Source organism: Neoarius graeffei, chromosome 13, assembly GCF_027579695.1.
Source record: "Neoarius graeffei isolate fNeoGra1 chromosome 13, fNeoGra1.pri, whole genome shotgun sequence".
Taxonomy (NCBI): domain Eukaryota; kingdom Metazoa; phylum Chordata; class Actinopteri; order Siluriformes; family Ariidae; genus Neoarius; species Neoarius graeffei.
The window spans coordinates 37619399-37640037 of NC_083581.1; the positions used below are offsets into that span (position 1 = coordinate 37619399).

Genomic DNA, 20639 nt, shown 5'->3' on the forward strand with positions numbered 1-20639 from the left:
ATTGTCCTGCCATTTCAGTACATACCGAGCCTTGTATCTTTTCTGACTGTCTCTAGCGTTTCCTGACCTTTTGCTATTTCCTCTACGTTTTTGCTCTTTGTCTTTTCCACGTCACGTTGTTCGCCGATCGCCTGACCCTCACTAGTTTACCGACACCAATTTCAGACACATGTTTTGGCTTTGTTGACAGTCTGCATATCTACTTCCTCTGTGCATATATCAGTAAGTGCCTGCACTCTCGCATTGAAAAACTTGTATTTTTCATACAAAATACATCCTAGATCTGGTTCAAAATTAAAATTATTTTCATTAACTTATGGGTTTTTTTTTTGTGTGTGTGTGTGTGTGTAGATGCGTCCATATAATAAAAAGAACATTACACAGTGGCGTGAAGATATGAAATTTATCTTCTTGTGTTGAAAAATACGTTCATCACTTGAAAATAAACTTCATATCTTCATGTAACTGTGCAATATCCTCTATGACTTATAGCACTATCCTCCAAGTTTAGTATCCGCCCTCTTCTGCATACATGAGTTTGCAGATGCCCGTGATTGGCTCGTATTGGTGTGATTGACAGGGAAGAGAGAGTAAGATCACACCTCCTATTCAGAGAGCATGGCCAATTTTGATTCCAAGGATTGCTGTGGCATAATCATGATTCGAAGTCGCAAGTTCCAAACAATAGAGCGAATGCTTTTTGGTTGCACCAGTTGCATAAGTTATTAAAGGTTTAAAGATATCAAACCATTCTGAAATGGCTGAATGTTTGATGGTTATGCTGATTTTGTTATAAGATATTTAAGTTGTATTTAACTCTACCTCAGTATCTTCAGGGTGTGATGTCCACTCTGTAGCTCAGTGAAGAGCATCCCTACGCCCACATCTCCGAGCTTATTATTGCTCAGACTCAGCTCTCTCAGACTTGAGTTCTGGCTCAGGGTTTTGGCAAGGGAGGCGCATATTTGTGAGTCAAGTTCACACTGGTCCACGCTGTATGAGCAAATTCAGTCATCAGTTAGCACCATTTCATTCACCTTTTATCATTAAATCTTTTCCTTTAACAGTACAGGATTTGAAGTGGCTTCAGTAGACTAGATGAGTTAAATCCAAACATTAAAGAAAGAGCGCTAAAGATATAACCTTCTCTCAATTGTTCACTTTAATATGTTTTTTTTTTTACCTAACAATGTGCATATTGTGTACCTTAAATTAGCTTTATAAGCATATACAGGACATCAGAGATCCTTAAAGCATATACACAGAGCCATGGCCTCACTTTTTGTTTATAAATGCCTTGAGACCTCAAGAATGGCACAGGAATAGTTTTAAGCATTAACAATAAATCTAATATAGTAATTTTTACAATTAAAGTGATTTATATCGGTAGCGGTCTGAGTGAATGACCTTGACATCCATAACGTCACAGCAGGAAGTCTATTGGTCTCATCGCCATTTCCGCTATACAGGGACACAGAGCTGACTGCAACTCCGAGCCTCCATTCTGAGCTAATTTATCGCCATGCCATGTAGATGTGTTGCTGGCGGGTGCAGCAACACGACAGAAGGTGGATTTATGTTGCATTCATGGCCCAAGAATGTTCAAACTGCAAAGATTTGGACGCATTTTGCGAGAAATTCACGGATTGGGTGCCTCCGAAGTGGTCTCTCCTCTGCTCTGCACATTTTACTGAAGACTCATACGAAACCTCTGATCTGTTGAGGAGCATTGGCTATAAGCCCGTATTGAAAGAGGGTGCAGTACCAAAAATTAAAGGAAAAGAAAACTACAAGAAAAGGAAAGTAAGTTCAGTTGCACCAGTTCTCTCGGAGTGTGAGCTGAGCAGTAATGGCGGAGTACTCAATATGGAGAAAATGGAGAATGAGTGGACCAGTCGTCAGATTTCTACGCTGGATATGCTTTTTTCCCCCTCCGCTGGATATGCTTGCCTCAGCAGCAATATCTCACCCTTATGTGGAAGAAGCGAATGAATGAAGAACTTAAAGTCAGATTGTTTCAAAACAATCGGCCACAAGCTCAGCCTTCAAGAAGTGAGAACACAGTTGGGTAAGATGCGACTCTCATTTGGTTACATAACAACACCACTCGTTGTTTGCCTGCATTTAGATTAATACATGTAACTTGTATTGTGTATTTAAGTTACCGGCATAAGATTATTTAATTTGCTTCAGAATGTGATTGTCTCAGTTCATCTGATTATTTAATTAGCCTTTTATGTTTTATCAGTGAAAATGCATGCATGTACATGTATGTTGCATAAGTTATAACACCTATCCTGTTTTAATGAGAGTCACATCAGACTGTCAGTTCAAGTCTATCCAATTCTCTAGACGGCTTTGTTCTCTGGCTTTATTTCATAAGGTGGGGGCCGCCGTGGCCGACGTGTTACTATCAGATTCACTTTCCGATGGTTCAAACTGATACGGTTCTATGTGTATAGCAGTAGCATGTACACACAGTCCAATTTCAGGACTATCACAGTCAGATGTATTATTATCTGAGGAATCCGAAGAATCTCCAATAAATCCGAATGAAGAAGCCATTGCAACCACTCTCACCTGCTGAGTCTGGCTTTGGTCTATAGCACCGGTTCCCGCTGTGACGTCACCCACCCAGGGCTGGCTGGCTCAGCGGGGCAGCTCGAATGCCAACTTTGCGGTCGATTTTAACTCTCAAAAATGTATATTTTTTTATTCCCAATTATGCAGCATACAAGAGTCAAGGATGGAGATACTATCCACTCAGAAATGTATTTAAAAATAAAGGCTCTGCGTATCTCCTTGAAGGTCAAATGATGTAACTTTAATTATTATTAAAGCTGAAAGATACATACTTAAGCTGAAAAATATACACCACTGATGGTACTGCGCCAAGAAAAAGTACGGTTTTGTACTTTTAATTTTGAAAGTGGATTAATGTGAAAAATACTTGAATAATTGTACTTTGAATTTGGCTATTTTTAAACTTCTGGTCACTTATCGTGTTGAGTGCTTTCTTTCTGTTTATTTCAGTTTTGACATCAGCTGTTAATGATTCCTATAAAGAGGTACTCTGACTTTTTTTTTTTTACAGCTGCAATATAAAATTGATGTGCAGTGCTCACCACAACGTTTGAAGAGTGCAGGTGGACTGTCTTACAGCTGCACACAGCTGCTCCATTGCTGTCTTGCCAGGGAAATTCTTACTTACATCCAGTTCTTTCAGGCATGTGGGGTTTAATCTCAGAGCTGAAGCCAGGGCTGAGAATCCTTTCTCAGTGAATCCGCAACACGAGAGCCTGAAGACAGAGAAAGGTCTCTCAAGTCCTTGATCTTCTCATAGACAGACACAAAATGCACCTTAATAAAAGTCTTATGATATGTTAAAGGATATTATATAAACCTTAATTCCTCTAATTTGCATGCTGGCTTTTCTATTTCATAAGCAAGTTGTTTTACTCCTGAGTCCTGCAGGTCATTATCACTCAAGTCGAGGGATCTGAGACACCAGGATGTCGAGCTGGACGCATGTTCTAGCATGTTACTGCTTTTCCAAGTAAGGTTACATTTTGCCAGCCTGGAAAATAATTCAGAAAAAGACTTTCAGAAAAGAGAACATGGGAAAAGGGAATAAGGGTAAAAGGGGAAAATGAGAATGTGGGAAAAGAGGAAAGGGTATGTAGGGAAAGTAAATATGAGATAAACAAATACAGAAAAAGGGAATATGGAAAATGGGCATTCAGAAAATGGAATAGTCAATATGGCAGCACAGTGGTGTAGTGGTTAGCACTGTTGCCTCACAGCAAGAAGGTTCTGGGTTTGAGCCCCGTGGCTGGCGAGGGCCTTTCTGTGTGGAGTTTGCATGTTCTCCCCGTGTCCGCGTGGGTTTCCTCCGGGTGCTCCGGTTTCCCCCACAGTCCAAAGACATGCAGGTTAGGTTAACTGGTGACTCTAAATTGAGCGTAGGTGTGAATGTGAGTGTGAATGGTTGTCTGTGTCTATGTGTCAGCCCTGTGATGACCTGGCGACTTGTCCAGGGTGTACCCCGCCTTTCGCCCGTAGTCAGCTGGGATAGGCTCCAGCTTGCCCGCGACCCTGGATAGGATAAGCGGCTACAGATAACGGATGGATGGATGGAAAAGCCAATACAGGAAAACACGGATACTGGAAAAGGGAATAAAGGAATAGGGTATGCAAGAAAATGGAATATGGCAACTTGAACTAATGGGAAATTGAATAGAGGAAAGTACAGGAAAAGCAAATACAAGGAAAGGGATTATGGGAAAGGAGAATATGCAAAAGGAGAATTAAGGAAAATAGAATCAGGAGGAAAAGGATAAGAAGTGGCCAATGCAGGAAAAGGGCAGAGGGAATATGGGGAAAGCAAATTCAGGAAACTAGGACTACAAAAAAGGGAATTGTGTAAATGAGAATATAGGAGAAGGAATTAAGAAGAAGAGAGAGGGTCCCATATACGATTCGTACATTGGGGGAGTGCCTGTTAGAGAGCGCACTTGTCCTGGGCCATCGGCATAGTGAGGTAGGGTGGCCAGTTCCTTTCCTCGCCGCCTTACTTCCCCCAGTGTTTCCACCAGGTCCCCATTCACTGCTGGGTGGACAGGGAGCGAGCCCAAGATCCCCGTCGAGCCGAGGCTCGAACCGGGGACCGTTTGCTTAGTGGTCAAGCGCTCTAACCACTTGGCCACTTCGCCTCCAAGGAAATAAGAGAAATAAGGGAAAAATACATATAGTAAAAGTGACTATAGGGAACCTGCATGTTCACAGTAAACTAGGGATTGTCTTAGACCAGACTGGAGGGTATATCATTCATAAGGTTGACCCTAGGTTCAGATCGTGCCTACTGGCAGAGAGAGAGTATCATCTTTTTTCAATCTTATCTACTTCTTCGTTCCAGGGAGGAAACAGTGAAATTCAGCATGTTGTGGCTCTGGGTCCCTGAAATTGTCTGGAGAGTTTCCCTGGGCGCAGTTCTGACCAGTGCTCAATCAGACTGAAGTTGGCTGTAAAGAATCAGATGGGTCTATGCTTTCAGCATCTGTATGACTTACCTTAGGGATTGAATTTTGCAATTTTGATTGCCCAGTAACTCAGGAAAGACTCCTGCTCCAAGGTCCCCTATGCTGTTCTCACTCAAATCCAAATGTTTAAGTTGACACGGTGTGGCGCTTACTGCCGAGGCCAGAAAAAGACACCATTCCTTTGTGAGATTACAATGCACGAGCCTGTATTAAATACATTATGAGTACTATGAGAATATAATTTGAGATGTTGGAATTACAACAAAATAAAGGAACTGAAAAAAATTTTCATACATCACCTCAGTGTTTCGATCCTACTGTTGGGCAGTAATGCCGGGAGCTCAGTAAGTGCTTCATTTCCTGTAAGATTGTAGCTCAGGTCCAGCTCTCTCAGGTGGCCAGGGTTTGATTGGAGAGCAGTAACAAGAGAAGTGCAGCCAGTTCTTCTGAAATGGCAAAATGCCAGTCTAGAACAGAAGACAAAAAAGTCAATAATATATTTATATACTCTACTCAAGCTCAAATAAATAGAATGTTATGCTTGTTAGACAAATAACACTTTATTAACTCAAACCTTTTTTTTTTTTGCACTTGGCCTGAAGACTCACATCAGTGCACAGAAAGAAAAAAAGAAAGCACAACTTTATTCATCACACGCTTGTGAAATTCCTCTCTGCATTTAACCCATCTGAAGCAGTGAACACACACACATGCCCAGAGCAGTGGGCAGCCATGCTAACAGCACCCGGGGAGCAATTGGGAGTTAGGTGTCTCGCTCAAGGGCACCTCAGCTCAAGGCCGTCCCATATTAACCTAACTGCATGTCTTTGGATTGTGGTGGAAACCGGAGCACCCGGAAGAAACCCATGCAGACATGGAGAGAACATGCAAACTCCACACAGAAAGGCCCCCGCCGGCCGCTGGGCTCAAACCCAGAACCTTCTTGCTGTGAGGCGACCGTGCTAACCACTACACCACCCTGCCGCCCAACAGGATCAATTTTTGGGAAGGGGCATCATTATATGAGTACCAGGTTTGATTTCACATCGGTACTATAAATTCATTCCTAACCAGAGGTGGACAAAGTACCCAACTTCATTACTTAAGTCAAAGTACAGATCCCACTGGTCAAATGTTACTCCGATACAAGTGAAAGTTCTCATCTCATCTCATTATCTCTAGCCGCTTTATCCTGTTCTACAGGGTTGCAGGCAAGCTGGAGCCTATCCCAGCTGACTACGGGCGAAAGGCGGGGTACACCCTGGACAAGTCGCCAGGTCATCGCAGGGCTGACACATAGACACAGACAACCATTCACACTCACATTCACACCTACGGTCAATTTAGAGTCACCAGTTAACCTAACCTGCATGTCTTTGGACTGTGGGGGAAACCGGAGCACCCGGAGGAAACCCACGCGGACACGGGGAGAACATGCAAACTCTGCACAGAAAGGCCCTCGCCGGCCACGGGGCTCAAACCCGGACCTTCTTGCTGTGAGGCGACAGTACTAACCACTACACCACCGTGCCACCCACAAGTGAAAGTTGTACAGTCAAATTTTTACTTAAGTTAAAGTACTGAAGTACTTGCTTTTAAAAATACTTAAGTATTAAAAGTACATTTTCTGTCAGCGCATCGTTGTATTATTGCCACAACGCTTACGAAACCTAATGCCATTACCAAAGACAGAAATGTGAATTCAGAAAATGAACGCATGCTGTGCCATCATGGTGGTTTAACATTAAGCTAGCTAGTCAGTGAAACTCCACCTGACATGCTAGCAAACGCTTTTCAAACTCGAAATCATACTGGGTAGCTAATGTTACGAGAAAAGAAAGATTTCTACATTCTGTTTATTTGGCAAGATTATGCTGAAACATATTTCTGAAAGGATTTCAGATAAATTAATGTTACTCATGTTAGCATAACTCTGTTTTTACATGCTAACTAACAGTGTCCAAGTTAACTAGCTATGTGTTAACATTAGCTGTGGACAAGGCGATGGCAACTTGGTGGGCAAATCCATAGAAAGTCATTTGACTAACCAGACTGCATAGCTATTGCAACGTTATCGCTGGCTCTAAAGGCACAGACAACTTCACTGCAAGCTTTCTCTTGGGATAAAACTTTTATATACATCAGTATGCTTCTGCAGGTTGGACGGCGAGTTTTTGGAGGCCGTGATGTGGTTCGTTTTCAGCAAACAAAGCAAACATTTAAAACGAAATGAATCGTTAATCCTTTCAGAAAACTGAAACATGGGTTCATCGGCCATGGGTGCGTGCATTCCCCAGAAGAACCGCCTCCTTCCATTCTGCCATCAACTGATCGTGTTAAAGGTCCCATGGCATGAAATTTTCACTTTCTGAGGTTTTTTAACGTTAAAATGAGTTCCTCTGACCTTCTTAACCCAGTGACTAGAAATTTCATAATGTGTAAACCAAACTATGCCCAACATTTGAGAATGGCGCGTCAAAACGGCGCGTTGATAAGCTCTTCCCTTTACTACGTCAGCAAGGGAGATGATCCCCACGCCCCCCCTCTGGATTCCCACCCACTGTATGGATTGCCCCGCCCAGTTGTAGTGAGGAGACCATAGAAGACACAACATGGCATCACCTAAGCGAGCGAAACATGGAAGTTGCGCTGTACATGGATGTGACAATAGAAAAGAGTCTGTTTTTACTGCCGACGGGAGAGCCCCTGAAGATGCAGTGGCTTAATTTTATTTACTTCAATAATACGCTGTCGAGTCTACCTAAGACGGTGTATGTTTGTCGGAAGCATTTTCCTGAGGAATGTTTCCACAACTTGGGACAGTACAGGGCAGGTTTTGCACATCAACTGTCACTGAAGCCTGGGTCTGTACCAAGCATCCCTGCCGCATCAGCAACAAACACCGAACAAGTAAGTGTATAACTGGTCGTTTTGCCGTGTTTTAAAATCGGTGCGTTAGCCTAGCAATGGCTACATTAGCTGTGCAGCTAACTGCTTCCTGCAGTTAGCCAGGTACTCTGCGCTACAAAACTAAAGAGCATGCAGCATGCTCTGTTAAACTGAGTTTAGTCTGGAAATTGACTGTAACTTATGAGCTTATGTTTGACTATTGCTCCGCAATGCATGTCTTCTGTTGGATAAGCGATATGTTGCTGTAGTTGCTGCTTCTATCCTCTTTGGTTATGGAGTGCGTGTTCAAGCCTAGGGTATTATACGTTTGTAAACTACCACTCCGAACACTCTCACTCTCTGTTCTCTGTGTCACGTTGAGTTTACGAAAGGAGTCCGAGGGAGAACGGGGTTTTGTCTTAGCAGCATGGCTACAGGCGCTGATAGCAGCGAGTATGTCTGTGTGCAGCTTGGTCAAGCCCCTCCCCCCATGGCCCGCCCCCACCCTCTACCCTTCCCCGCCTCCTGCTTCTCATTAGCAAAACGACGCACTGGGAAAAGCGCTGAAATGGGGCTTTCTCCCAGGAGGGTATATTTACGTGCCGAGGGTTCATTTCGAGAAAGGCTGCGGATATAACATCCGGAAGCCTCCACGAGCCCGTTTAAAGCATCAACAAACCACCATGCCATGGGACCTTTAAATAATGCTGCGGAGAAATCATTGAACTTGATTTTATACAGTCTATGGACGTGACGTGACCCTAGTGATTACTGATAGGCTGTCTCAGTGTCACCTGCAGAAAAAACAACTACGTTTTAGAAAAGAAAAGAAAAAAACATCCACTTTCAAAGCCGCTTCATAGTAGCGAGTAACGAGGACCTTGATAGAAATGTAGTGGAGTAAAAAGTACGATATTTGTCGTTCAAATGTAGTGAAGTTAAAGTCATAAGTTTCCAGAAAAAATAATACTCAAGTAAAGTACAGATACTCAAAAAGTGTACTTAAGTACAGTACTCAAGTAAATGTACTTTGTTACTGTCCAGCTCTGTTCCTAACTGAGTATATGTTGCACAGTTTGCATAAGTATTCACCCCAATGAACTTTCCCACATTTTGTAGTGGAACTGAAATGGATTTAATTGAAATTAGATATCAGAAATCCCTTGCTTAGCTGACTAATCCCCTCCTTACCCAGTCACTGCCTTTTTGTGGATGGCCTCTTCTAGACACAGTTTCAGTTGTGCTGTATTTTTTCAGTGTTTTGAAGTTGAAGTTTGGGGTGGCTAATCATCCTTTCTTGCAGCTGAATTATGAAGGACTCAGCTCAACATGGCCGGGTCAAAGGCATACAAAGGCACCGCTGACAGACACCTTACTACTCATGTCTGACCACGGAACACAGCTCAGATGTTCATACCTATAGGCAATTTAGAGCCACCAATTAACCTAATCTGCATGTCTTTGGACTGTGGGGGAAACTGGAGCACTGAAGGAAACCCACACAGACACGGGGAGAACATGCAAACTCCACACAGAAAGGCCCCCATCAGTGACTGGGCTTGAACTTAGAACCTTCTTGTTGTGAGGCGACGGTGCTGACCACTACACCACCGTGCCGATCAAAATTGCGCAAAAAATAATTTGAATGATCATCCACATGGGCGGCACGGTGGTGTAGTGGTTAGCCTCACAGCAAGAAGGTCCTGGGTTCGAGCCCCGTGGCCGGCGAGGGCCTTTCTGTGCGGAGTTTGCATGTTCTCCCCGTGTCCGCGTGGGTTTCCTCCGGGTGCTCCGGTTTCCCCCACAGTCCAAAGACATGCAGGTTAGGTTAACTGGTGACTCTAAATTGACCGTAGGTGTGAACGTGAGTGTGAATGGTTGTCTGTGTCTATGTGTCAGCCCTGTGATGACCTGGCGACTTGTCCAGGGTGTACCCCGCCTTTCGCCCGTAGTCAGCTGGGATAGGCTCCAGCTTGCCTGCGACCCTGTAGAAGGATAAAGCGGCTAGAGATAATGAGATGAGATGAGATCATCCACATTACACTACAAAATGTGGAAAAGTTCAAGGGGTGTGAATATTTATGCAAACCATTGTCGACTGTATTTATGGTACCCAACATGACAATAGTGGAAAAGTGAAACCAAAATTATTGTGATGCCCAGTAGTAGCTAGCTGCAGTACCATTTTCAACACTGTCCTAAATCACAGCAAAATATGGAATTATGTCTGATTGGGACTAAATTTCCCAAAAGACCTCATTCAGACAGGCATGAGGGATGATACTTTAAGTAGTCAAGGCTGCCAGCTGTAAGTGTGACATTTTTGTTTTACAAAGGATGGCTTAGGGACTTATGTGGGCTGCAGCCCCTGCAGTCGCCACTATGGGGAGATGCAACCCCAACAGCCCCTCTGAGCAACCAACTCACCCCTGGATTTGTTATCAGGTTGAGTTTAGTCACAGCTAGAACCCATAGATCATGAAACAAGTGGGGTGGAGAACCCACGAGAGGTTCAAAACCCATGAAGTACATAACGCAGGCTCTTACTTCAGCACCTCCAGGCGACAGTTTGGATTCTTCAATCCACTGGACAGTTGCATCACTCCTTTGTCCTGCAGCTCATTGCAACTTAAATCTAGCTCTGTAATAGCACAAGACTTTGAAGCAAGAACGTTGGCCAGTGACGCACAGATGTCCTTTGTAAGGTTGCATGAAGATAATCTGAAAAAGCATAAACGCTGAAGGTTAAAACACCACCCTTATATCTTCTAATAGTTTGTCTCTGATATAACTCTCATCTAATTACTGCACTGTTAATGCGTAATCATCATTAGCAAACATAATCATACTAACATGACAGTCCTGGATGCCCTGGCGACAGGTTTCAACCGCTTGAATCCCTCGTTTGACTTGATGTATTTTCTTAGATCAAACACCTCCAGGTTTTTCTCACCTGTCAGCAACACAAAGACCAGAGCTGACCATTGTGCTGGTGAGAGCTCTGCTGCCGAGAGACTGTTCGTGTTTAGGTAGGTCTGAACTTCCTGTACGAGAGAATGATCGTTAAGCTCTTGCAGACAGTGGAAGAGGTTAATAGCGCTCTCAGGCCAAAGCTTCTCCCCAAGCTTGAGCTTTAAGTAGGTCACGGTTTCCTTGAAGGTCTGATCGGTGCTCACTTTCTTAGGCAGCAAATCGTGCAACAGGGTCTGGTTGGATTCCAGAGACAGACCAAGGAGGAATCTGAGGAAAAGGTCTAGGTAACCGTGCCTTGAGCACAAAGCCATATCCACTGCGCTCTTGTGCAAATCGAAAACTGTTAAATTAAGGCAAAGTTTCTGGTAGTTATGATCTTGAAACTGGTCAAATTCAGCGACGCCAGCCCAGCACAGGTACACAAATAAAGCTGCAAGATATTCCTGGAAGCTCAAATGCACAAAGCTGTAGACCTTTCTCTGGTATAGTGCAAACTCCTCTCTGAAGATCTCCGTGCACACTCCAGAATAGATGGATGCCTCCTTGATGCCAATGCCACATTCCCGTAAGTCTTCTTCGTAGAAGATCAAGTCACGTTTGTGGAGTTGCTGGAAAGCTAGCTTTCCAAGCGAAATAAGGTTTTCCTTGGTCAAATAAAGCTGCTTGTCTTTTCCTTCGGTGTATTTCTCATTTCCCTGTACTGTCTGGAAGATCAAAAAATGTGTGTACATTTCAGTCAGCGATTTGGGCATGTGGTGATTCTCTGCATCCCCCAACCATCTTTCAAGCACCCTGGCAGAGATCCAGCAGAAGACAGGAATATGGCACATGATATGAAGGCTTCTGGAGGACTTCACATGAAGGATTATCTTGTTGGCCAAACTCTGGTCACTTATTCTCTTGCGGAAGTACTCCTCTTTTTGGAGGTCATTGAATCCTCTCACCTCCGTTACTTGGTCAATGCAGGTAGCAGGTAACTGGTTGGTGGCTGCTGGTCGGGAAGTGATCCAGAGCAGAGAAGATGGAAGCAGATTCCCTGTTATAAGGTTTGTCAGAAGAACATCCAGTGACATTGGTTTTGTTATTTCCGAACATCTTTCGTAGTTTTTGAAGTTTAGAGCAAGTCGACATTCATCCAAACCATCAAAGATGAAAACCACCTTGTAGTTTTCAAGTTCTGAGAATGGGAAGTTTTTCATTTCACTGAAAAAGCAGTGAAGAAGTTTCTCCATGGTGTGTTGCTTTTCTCTCATGAGATTTAGCTCCCGAAAAGGCATCGGAAACAAGAAATGTACATCTTGATTAGCTTTCCCTTCAGCCCAGTCCAGGATAAACTTCTGGACAGAGACGGTTTTTCCGATGCCAGCTACACCATTGGTCAGGACGGTCCTGATGCGTTTGTCTTGTCCCGGTAATGGTTTAAAGATTTCATTGCATTTGATACAGGTAGGTGTCTCTTGTGCCACTGGAACTCTGTTCAAAGACTCAATCTGTCTCACTTCATGCTCATCGTTCAGGGTTCCACATCCACCCTCGGTGATGTACAGCTCAGTGTAAATCTTGTTTAGAAGGGCCGGGTTTCCTTGCTTAGCGATTCCTTCAAATACATGCTCGCTCTTGCGCTTCAGGCTGGATTGAAGTTTTTTCTGCAGTGTATATACACGTTCCACTAAATAACAAGGGAAAAACATTAATTATATAACAAGCAGGCTGTGGTTTAACTTTACATGATTTTAATAATGGGAGAGCATCCATCTTACATTTAGTCAGCTTTTCAACCAGGTCTTGCTCTTTCATGCCTTTTAAAATGTGCAGGGCGATCTTTAGAGCTGCTTCTCTGGCATCATTGCTGTCCTCTTCCTCTGAACTTTCCACAGATGCAGTGGAAACTGGGCTGAGAATTTGGCTGATTTTCTTCATTTCCCGTTCCATCAAACTCATAAACTTCACCTCGAATCTCTAATATGAACAATTAAAGGTAGACTGCCTTTCAGATTTTTCAAATTTTGGTCATAAAAAGAATTTTCCCTGATGCCCAATTATTTTTGTTTAGTGGACTGAATGCTACAGACTTCCAATTTTATTATTTTTTAAAATAGAACAATTAATGAATTTAGGGCCACGTGGCCCTAAATTCTCAGCTATTTTTTCCTGCTTCACCATGACCCAATTCAAGATACTACATCATTGTGGTAGTGGGGAGGTGGCCGAGCATCGGTCTGTGAATGGAGGGCGGAGCCAGGGAAGGTGAGTGGTCATGTCACTACACCTGTTGTCAATTAATATGTGTTTGTGTGTCTCCTCCAGTGACCGCGCTCTATAAAAGGAGAGTGAGAAGGGGAGGTCGGGGCGGAGGGCTTGCTACTAGCCTGTGTGTGTATGTAAGAGAGAGTCTGAGTTGTGTGCTGAAAAGCAGCAATAAAGAGAATAATCAAAGTCGCAAACAACCGCCTGCCGTGCTTCTGTGCTCCACCCACATCAGAATCTTGCTACAGTCATGCATCACGTGCTGGGCTTTCCCTGTTTGCGCAAGGCATTGTGGGATACAAATTTGAAACAGGAGAGAAAAATGGAGGATGTGAGTGTGCGAATGAAACTTGAAAGACCGACTACAGTAACAGAAAGCGAGAAGAAAAGACGTTATGTTGCAAAGGAAAGGAAACGCAGGACCAAACTAATAAATATCGGCGGTCAGCGAGCACCTCGGTGTGATCAGCTGTTTGTTTAGTGACAGAATGATGTAACTGTCAGTGCACGGTCAAGATAAACCTGTAGATGGCAGTAATGCTACTGTAACACGTGAATTTCCCCGATGTGGGATGAATAAAGTGAATCTAATCTAATCTAATGCAACACTGTGGATGCCACATGATGGAAAACCCAAAAGAAGAAGGAAAAGAAGAAGAAGAAGAAGATAAACCTGCGCATGTGCACACGGACTTCCTCTGTCTGCTTGACTGCACGAAGCGAGCAATTTCATGCACATTATTTGCTCGGGAATTCCCTCAAATTAAAGTAGTTCTAGAATTTTAGAACCCACTATTGATGAAAATGTAGTATAAGGGTATATATTCAATGTATGCAAATTAAAAATAAAAAATTTCCCCATCAAAGGGGTGTATTTGAGCGACAAAACCGAGCTTCTGGGAAGCATTTCCTGGAAATCCCAGTCGGGAGTCACGTGACCGATGACGTAGTAAATTGACCAGGATGGCAGCATCCAGTATAAACACAAGCGAAATGAGTGAATCAGACAGCGATTATTCAGACGAAATTGCGTCTGAAGACGAAAGTGAATCGTGTTCCAGTCGAGGTGAGTCGATGCACAACATTTTTTCTACTAAATCAGAGGTCTGGGCCGAAATGTGTGTCGTGATCGGCAGTATATTTGGGGCGAACCGATGGCGTTCAAGCGGCCTTTCCAACAACACGGAAATGACTGCAGCTGTCAAAGTCTGCTTTGTGTGCGTTCGGAGCTTGGGGAGAAGAAAAATGCGGGCCTGAATGGGGACAGTCACGGCTGTATCGTAGAAGTGCAAAGCAGGAACTCGTCCAGGGATCGTCTAGTTCTTGTTTAGTTAAAGAACCCTTTAATTGTCCTAAAGGTTCGGGAAGCTCGTTCAAAGCGCGCCTCAAGATTCTCCCATGGACTATAAAAACCACTTTTCCCTTTACACTCACCAGCATAAATATGTGCACTAGCCTTCAGCTAGCACCAGTCTGCCATCGTCCACTTTACTTGCCGGTTCCACTCAGCGAGATCGTATCCATTATTCTGATCAGGATCAGGGATCTGATGCAGAGATACTCCGTCTTTGTTGGTTTTAGAACAGCCGTACGCGACACACTTTTTTACCATCGTATACAGTGGAAATAATCCGTAGATCCGCGAGTGGAAATAATCTGTAGATCCGCGAATTGTCACTCACAGTCACAGTATGTACAGGAAGTGAGCTGTCTAGCTTGTCAATTTACTACGTCATCGGTCACGTGATCGCGGCGCGATGTTTTGCTCGTGGGCTATCGCAGAAAATCCTCTATAAAATCATTACGGATAAACATTTTCTAGTGATTTTTTTTGTAATATACTACAAATGTTAGTATTCATCGTTACATGCAAAGGCGATTTTCAAATTCTAAAACTACTTTAAATAACTTCCCAGCCACAGAATGGCCTGTTATATATATTACAGAAATAAATATATATCCCAATGAACGAATTTCAGTGGGAACTAAATTTCACCGATTTTATGATATCGAAAGGCCGTCTACTTTTAAATACATTAAATTAGACATAAATAATAGAGGAATATGGGAAAATAAGAATGATGTGGTGAAAACTGTAGATAAATATGCAGCTGCATTCATGACATTTTTCTTCAAGTCTGTAATGCTATACTCCTCCAAATACCAAACATGGCAAACTGAAACGGTGTTATTCATTCAAAAAATAAAAACATTAAACTTTGGTCTGTCCTTTTGTGTAATCTGTACTTTGATTGAACAATGTGTGGTCGTCTGTCAACATTTCGTTTCTCCTCAAAAGGCATAAACAAGCTTTAACAGCTTTACCCTTAATGTGGCAGAAAGATACAACTGGTCACGCTGGTCAGATTGTGTGACTGATCTTCCTGGATGGTCCCTATAAAGGAAGACAAAGTGTAAACTGAGAACAGATTGATTAATATTTGTAAGTTATCATCATTTATAGGAGAACATTGCATGTAAATTAATACAACCATAATGCAACCTTTCATCAACAAACAACTCTGACTCCTTGAAAGAGGCTAATGGATCCATCGATTGGTCACTCTTTATGGACAGACCACTGGGAGCACATGAGCTTTCCTCCGTTCCCCTACTTAAGAAGAGACAGAGAACAGCCATGTGTAAATAACCTTAAAATCAACCACGGGAAGGAAATGACTCTATCTAAAACAAACATGGATGGTACATTTGTTCGGTAGGTCCTCCATCTTTAAATTTCATTGGCGGATCCATTGAGTGGTGACTCCTTATGGACACACAACTGGGAGCACACGAGCTTTCCTCCGTTCCCCTACTTAAGAAAAGACAGAGAACAGCCATGTGTAAATAACCTTAAAATCAACCACGGGAAGGAAATGACTCTATCTAAAACAAACATGGACGGTACATTTGTTCGGTAGGTCCTCCATCTTTAAATTTGACTGGTGGATCCATTGAGTAGTGACTCCTTATGGACACACAGCTTGGGGGAGATGAGCTCCTTGTGTGTAGAGAGGCCCTTAAACATAGAATAGAATTGATTTACTTCCAGTGGCAAACATTAAGTAACTCATGTAATTGACATTTTACCAGGTACACTAATGTTCTAAGTAAACATTGTACACTGTCAGAAATAGGGGTACAGTAGGAGTCCATTTCTGTCCCCTAAGGTACAATCTACACTAATATACCCCCCTAGGGCTCATTATTGTACCTCAAGGTAACCATGTGTACCTTTTAAGAGCCAAAAAGGTACATTATGTTCCCAAGCAGTATATACACTACCGTTCAAAAGTTTGGGGTCACCCAGACAATTTTGTGTTTTCCATGAAAAGTCACACTTTTATTTACCACCATAAGTTGTAAAATGAATAGAAAATATAGTCAAGACATTTTTCTGGCCATTTTGAGCATTTAATCGACCCCACAAATGTGATGCTCCAGAAACTCAATCTGCTCAAAGGAAGGTCAGTTTTATAGCTTCTCTAAAGAGCTCAACTGTTTTCAGCTGTGCTAACATGATTGTACAAGGGTTTTCTAATCATCCATTAGCCTTCTGAGGCAATGAGCAAACACATTGTACCATTACAACACTGGAGTGAGAGTTGCTGGAAATGGGCCTCTATACACCTATGGAGATATTGCACCAAAAACCACACATTTGCAGCTAGAATAGTCATTTACCACATTAGCAATGTATAGAGTGGATTTCTGATTAGTTTAAAGTGATCTTCATTGAAAAGAACAGTGCTTTCCTTTCAAAAATAAGGACATTTCAAAGTGACCCCAAACTTTTGAACGGTAGTGTAAAGGGTACTGTACAAATAAGTACCTTAGAGGGTACTTCCCCAGTGACAAGCCATTGTACCCCTAAAGGTACAATAATGTACTTTATTTTCTGAGAGTGTAGGTCTATAATTACTGTTATCATATGACCCATACAGACCTGCGTGTGCTCTTAATAAAACCATTGGGAAAAGTCACGTGACTGGGCAGATACGGATTTTTGAATCCGGTCCGGAAAAAAACGTATGTGGCCCCAGACCCATTTCCCTTGCTTCCACCGTTTTCATTTTGTTCTGAATCGTTACTTTGAAAAATGAGCAACAAAACTGAGCACAGTGAAAGTGAATTTGATTATCTGGATGATTCATCAGACACAGACCTAATGACTCAACTATTGACTCGATTCTATTTTGTTTTCAAATCAAAGTTCTTTTGTGGAGACTTAATAGGCTTGTATTGATTAGCTGAGCCGAGTTTGAACTGACTTTTACGAATGATGTTATCTTAAAGTCGTTTTCATTTTGAGAGAACAGTACATTCAGTTGTATTTTATAGAACTCAAACTGTTATTTCAAACTTGTGCAAAGGCGATTCAGCATATAAATGGTTTGGTGTCAATCAAATAATAACAAGAGTGCTCTGAGAGCACAATATCCCCCGCTGGGAACTGTGCCATAACTCTGATAAAATGCGACAGAATTGAACAAAATTGCAATATGCATATTACCGACATATAACAAAGAATCCTATCAAGTTTCATGAAATTCCTCCAAAAATTGTGAAAGGAGTTGATTTCAGAAGGTGAGTACCCTTCCCGGGATGGATGGACTGACGGACAAGCAGACGGACGGACATCGCCACGACATAATCCCCCTTCGGCCCTTTCAGCCAGTGGGAGATAAAAATTGATTGGTTTGCTTTTCGCACACCATTGTTCATCATTTTCCACTCTGTATGTTAGTTAAAAAAGTCATATGATAAAATGCTTATTGACTGTCTTAGGTTGGGTTGACGGGAAAATATTTAGCTCTTGGTCATTTGTACAGACATTGCTGCGTTCGGTCTGTACGGCATGACCTTGAGCCAAATATTTTCCCCTCCGTCCCTCCCATTCAGTCAGTAAGTACATAATACTATGTACCTGTATCTATTAGCGGGAAGGGACCACCACTGAGAGGTTATTACTTTGTTGGTGGATGATTCTTATGAACTGTGTCAGTAAACTTGCTGTCGACACTCGAACTACAAACATGGACATTCAACACTACAATCCCCAAGACTCACAGCGCCCTCTGTCTCCCGAATATTAACTACAGCTGACACTCATTTCCTCAATTAGCCTCTCTCCTATAGACCCTTTTCAGTCACGTGACCTTCGTAAACGCGACCACCATTTTGGACATGTAGCGGACTTCGGCTCGAATTGGTTTGAATGCGAGGAAGGCGACAAACGGAGAACATACAAGAAAAAGGAGCGAGATGCAGAAAACACCTTCGCTATCCAGCGACGTAGGGCATTTACAGGGCGAGCAGAGGGAGAAATAACAACAGTAACGACACATTAGCAACGCCGTACAGAAATAACGGTTTATGGCACAGACCCTTTCGGTTCTCGCTCATCTAGCTGCTACAATGACTGCTTAGACTGCAACAATAATACCTAACACACATTTAAGTATCCGTCGTAAAGACGTGAAACTCATCGAGTGACGAGTGTGTTCATTGATAAGCTAACACAATCTAAAAGTAGACATACCATCACACTGCCCTGGCGCTGTGTACAGTTTACCTTCTACGGTTTGTGCACTCACTAGTTGCCATTACTTTCTCCAACCGTTGTGACAGATTACAGGGAACGGCCTGGATTTAAGAGACAAATACATGTTCCTCTTATTTTGAACACTTACCGGTATTTGTAGGCAGTGCTTAATTTGTAAAGTGGGAGGTCCGGAGCGCAGAGGATGAGCAGCTCCGGTGCGGGAAAAGGGGAGGGGAGGGGAGGGGGGCACGGCGCTGCGCTTCTGGGCATGTTTTGTAATAACACTGCAAATTAAGTTCAGCTGCAGATATTTTGTGGATGTCGTTTCATGAGAGAAATCACCAACAAGACAGATATCAAAATCAGACATTAACACTAAATAAACTTGCATTTTTTTATTTAATTATTATTATTATTAATTTTTTTTGTTACATAGTCAAAAGAGGTGTTGGATCACCGGATCCAGTGTAAATAGCTGCCGGAGCCAACGCCCGAGGTTCCAGAGCGCGCTCCGGCTTGCTCCCCCTCAAATTAAGCGCTGTTTGTAGGACACTGCCTCTGATCTGTCCTACAGTCTACCAACAGCAAAGGAACACAACGCTAACTAATAGCTACTACAGAAGAACAGAGGTTACAATGGGTTATTTTAGCCTATTTGGTTACACACTCGCCGCCACAGAATGTTAACACCAATGTAATGCCTTTTCTGGCTAATTTTATTCGTCTTACCTCCAACAAAGTGGTCACTACACAAGCGCTGGTATGCCGCTATCCATCTTCTCCGTCGGTCAGCATCTACCGGGATCCGATAAAATGATAACCCTTGCCTTGTTTGTTGATGGTTACTACATCCAGGTGCACAACAATACAGTGGCATGATGGAAGTCTTGCTGAAAATAAACACTTTCTTTGCTGCCGTTCCTCAGTGCTGGCTGTGGTAAACTACTGGTAGTACACGTCCAAAATGGCGGCCGCGTTTGTCGTGACGTCACGTGAAAAGGGTCCATATAAACCACTCTCACACTCCACTCCAACGCGAAGTATTGTTCTGTATCTACCCAGTTCATACAAAGCCTTGTATTTCTCTAGCTGCTGAACTTTGCTAGCCTTCCTTTGTTTATGCTCTTTGTCTCATCTCCTCTATGTTGTTTGCTGATCGACCAACCCTCGCTTGTTTCCTGACCTTGAGTTTTGTCTATCGTTTTGACTTTGTCGACAGTCTGCTTCCCCGCTCTCCTCTGCATTTACATCCATAAGTGCCTGCACTCTGACAAACTGACATTTAACCAGTTCATGAACAAAGAAGGGAGGCAAGAAGTGGGGTTCGCAGCCAGAAATCTTTGATTTTTTCTTTTTTTTTTACCACACCAAACTACTAAAAAGCTATGATGCATGTAAGCAATGGATGCAAGACAACATGACAGACTAGACAAACGAAGATGGTCATCAAACATACATTTTATCCACATTTGAAAGGCGGCTTATAGGAGACAACTGTGTGCTGGTGTATCCAATTTCCAGAGGAACAACAGTACCATGTTCTGCCTTCCTACTTTAGACCAACTTGATGGCTAAAATGGTCAATCTTCCTTCCAACATGGTAGTATATTAAGTGCTGCCATGAATGTAACTGGTACAGCGCTGGATGCCTTGCAGTGTTTTTTGTAATTGTATGTCTACAATGTGCACCTATATACGTTCATGACAGTGTAGCTATAATAAACTGTTGACTCACAGAGGTGGTGGCAGGAAGTTTTGGATGGGGGGGGCGACGTGTCAAGCGCCAAAGGCGTGCCAAATCTAGGGGGGTAAGGGGGCATGCCCCCCTGAAAAATTTTGGAATTTTAACCCTCTAAAATGCTGTTTCCCACATTTTAAGAGGCAAATTTTGGTAAAGTTAAGTTTTTAATGTCTCTATTAGAGTACATTTTATATATATACAAATA

The 20639-nt window shown here is 42.8% G+C and overlaps 1 protein-coding gene across 3 annotated transcripts in view; it reads right to left on the reverse strand.

Moving 5' to 3' along the window:
* The window catches only part of LOC132896672 (NACHT, LRR and PYD domains-containing protein 12-like), a 32380-nt gene that overhangs the window by 2856 nt on the left and 8885 nt on the right, over positions 1 to 20639 (reverse strand). Inside the window, exons 3-14 of one of the 3 annotated variants that reach the window (XM_060937666.1) lie at positions 16057 to 16167; positions 15856 to 15960; positions 15652 to 15762; positions 15474 to 15543; positions 12662 to 12860; positions 10782 to 12570; positions 10476 to 10649; positions 5339 to 5506; positions 5070 to 5243; positions 3404 to 3577; positions 3126 to 3299; positions 823 to 993 (exon numbers count right to left, since the gene is read on the reverse strand). In XM_060937666.1, coding sequence (XP_060793649.1) covers positions 823 to 993; positions 3126 to 3299; positions 3404 to 3577; positions 5070 to 5243; positions 5339 to 5506; positions 10476 to 10649; positions 10782 to 12570; positions 12662 to 12860; positions 15474 to 15543; positions 15652 to 15762; positions 15856 to 15960; positions 16057 to 16167 — 3420 coding nt within the window. Of the gene's footprint in view, positions 1 to 822; positions 994 to 3125; positions 3300 to 3403; positions 3578 to 5069; positions 5244 to 5338; positions 5507 to 10475; positions 10650 to 10781; positions 12571 to 12661; positions 12861 to 15473; positions 15544 to 15651; positions 15763 to 15855; positions 15964 to 16056; positions 16168 to 20639 lie in introns of all 3 variants that reach the window. The other 2 variants (XM_060937667.1, XM_060937665.1) reach the window with 2 other exon arrangements.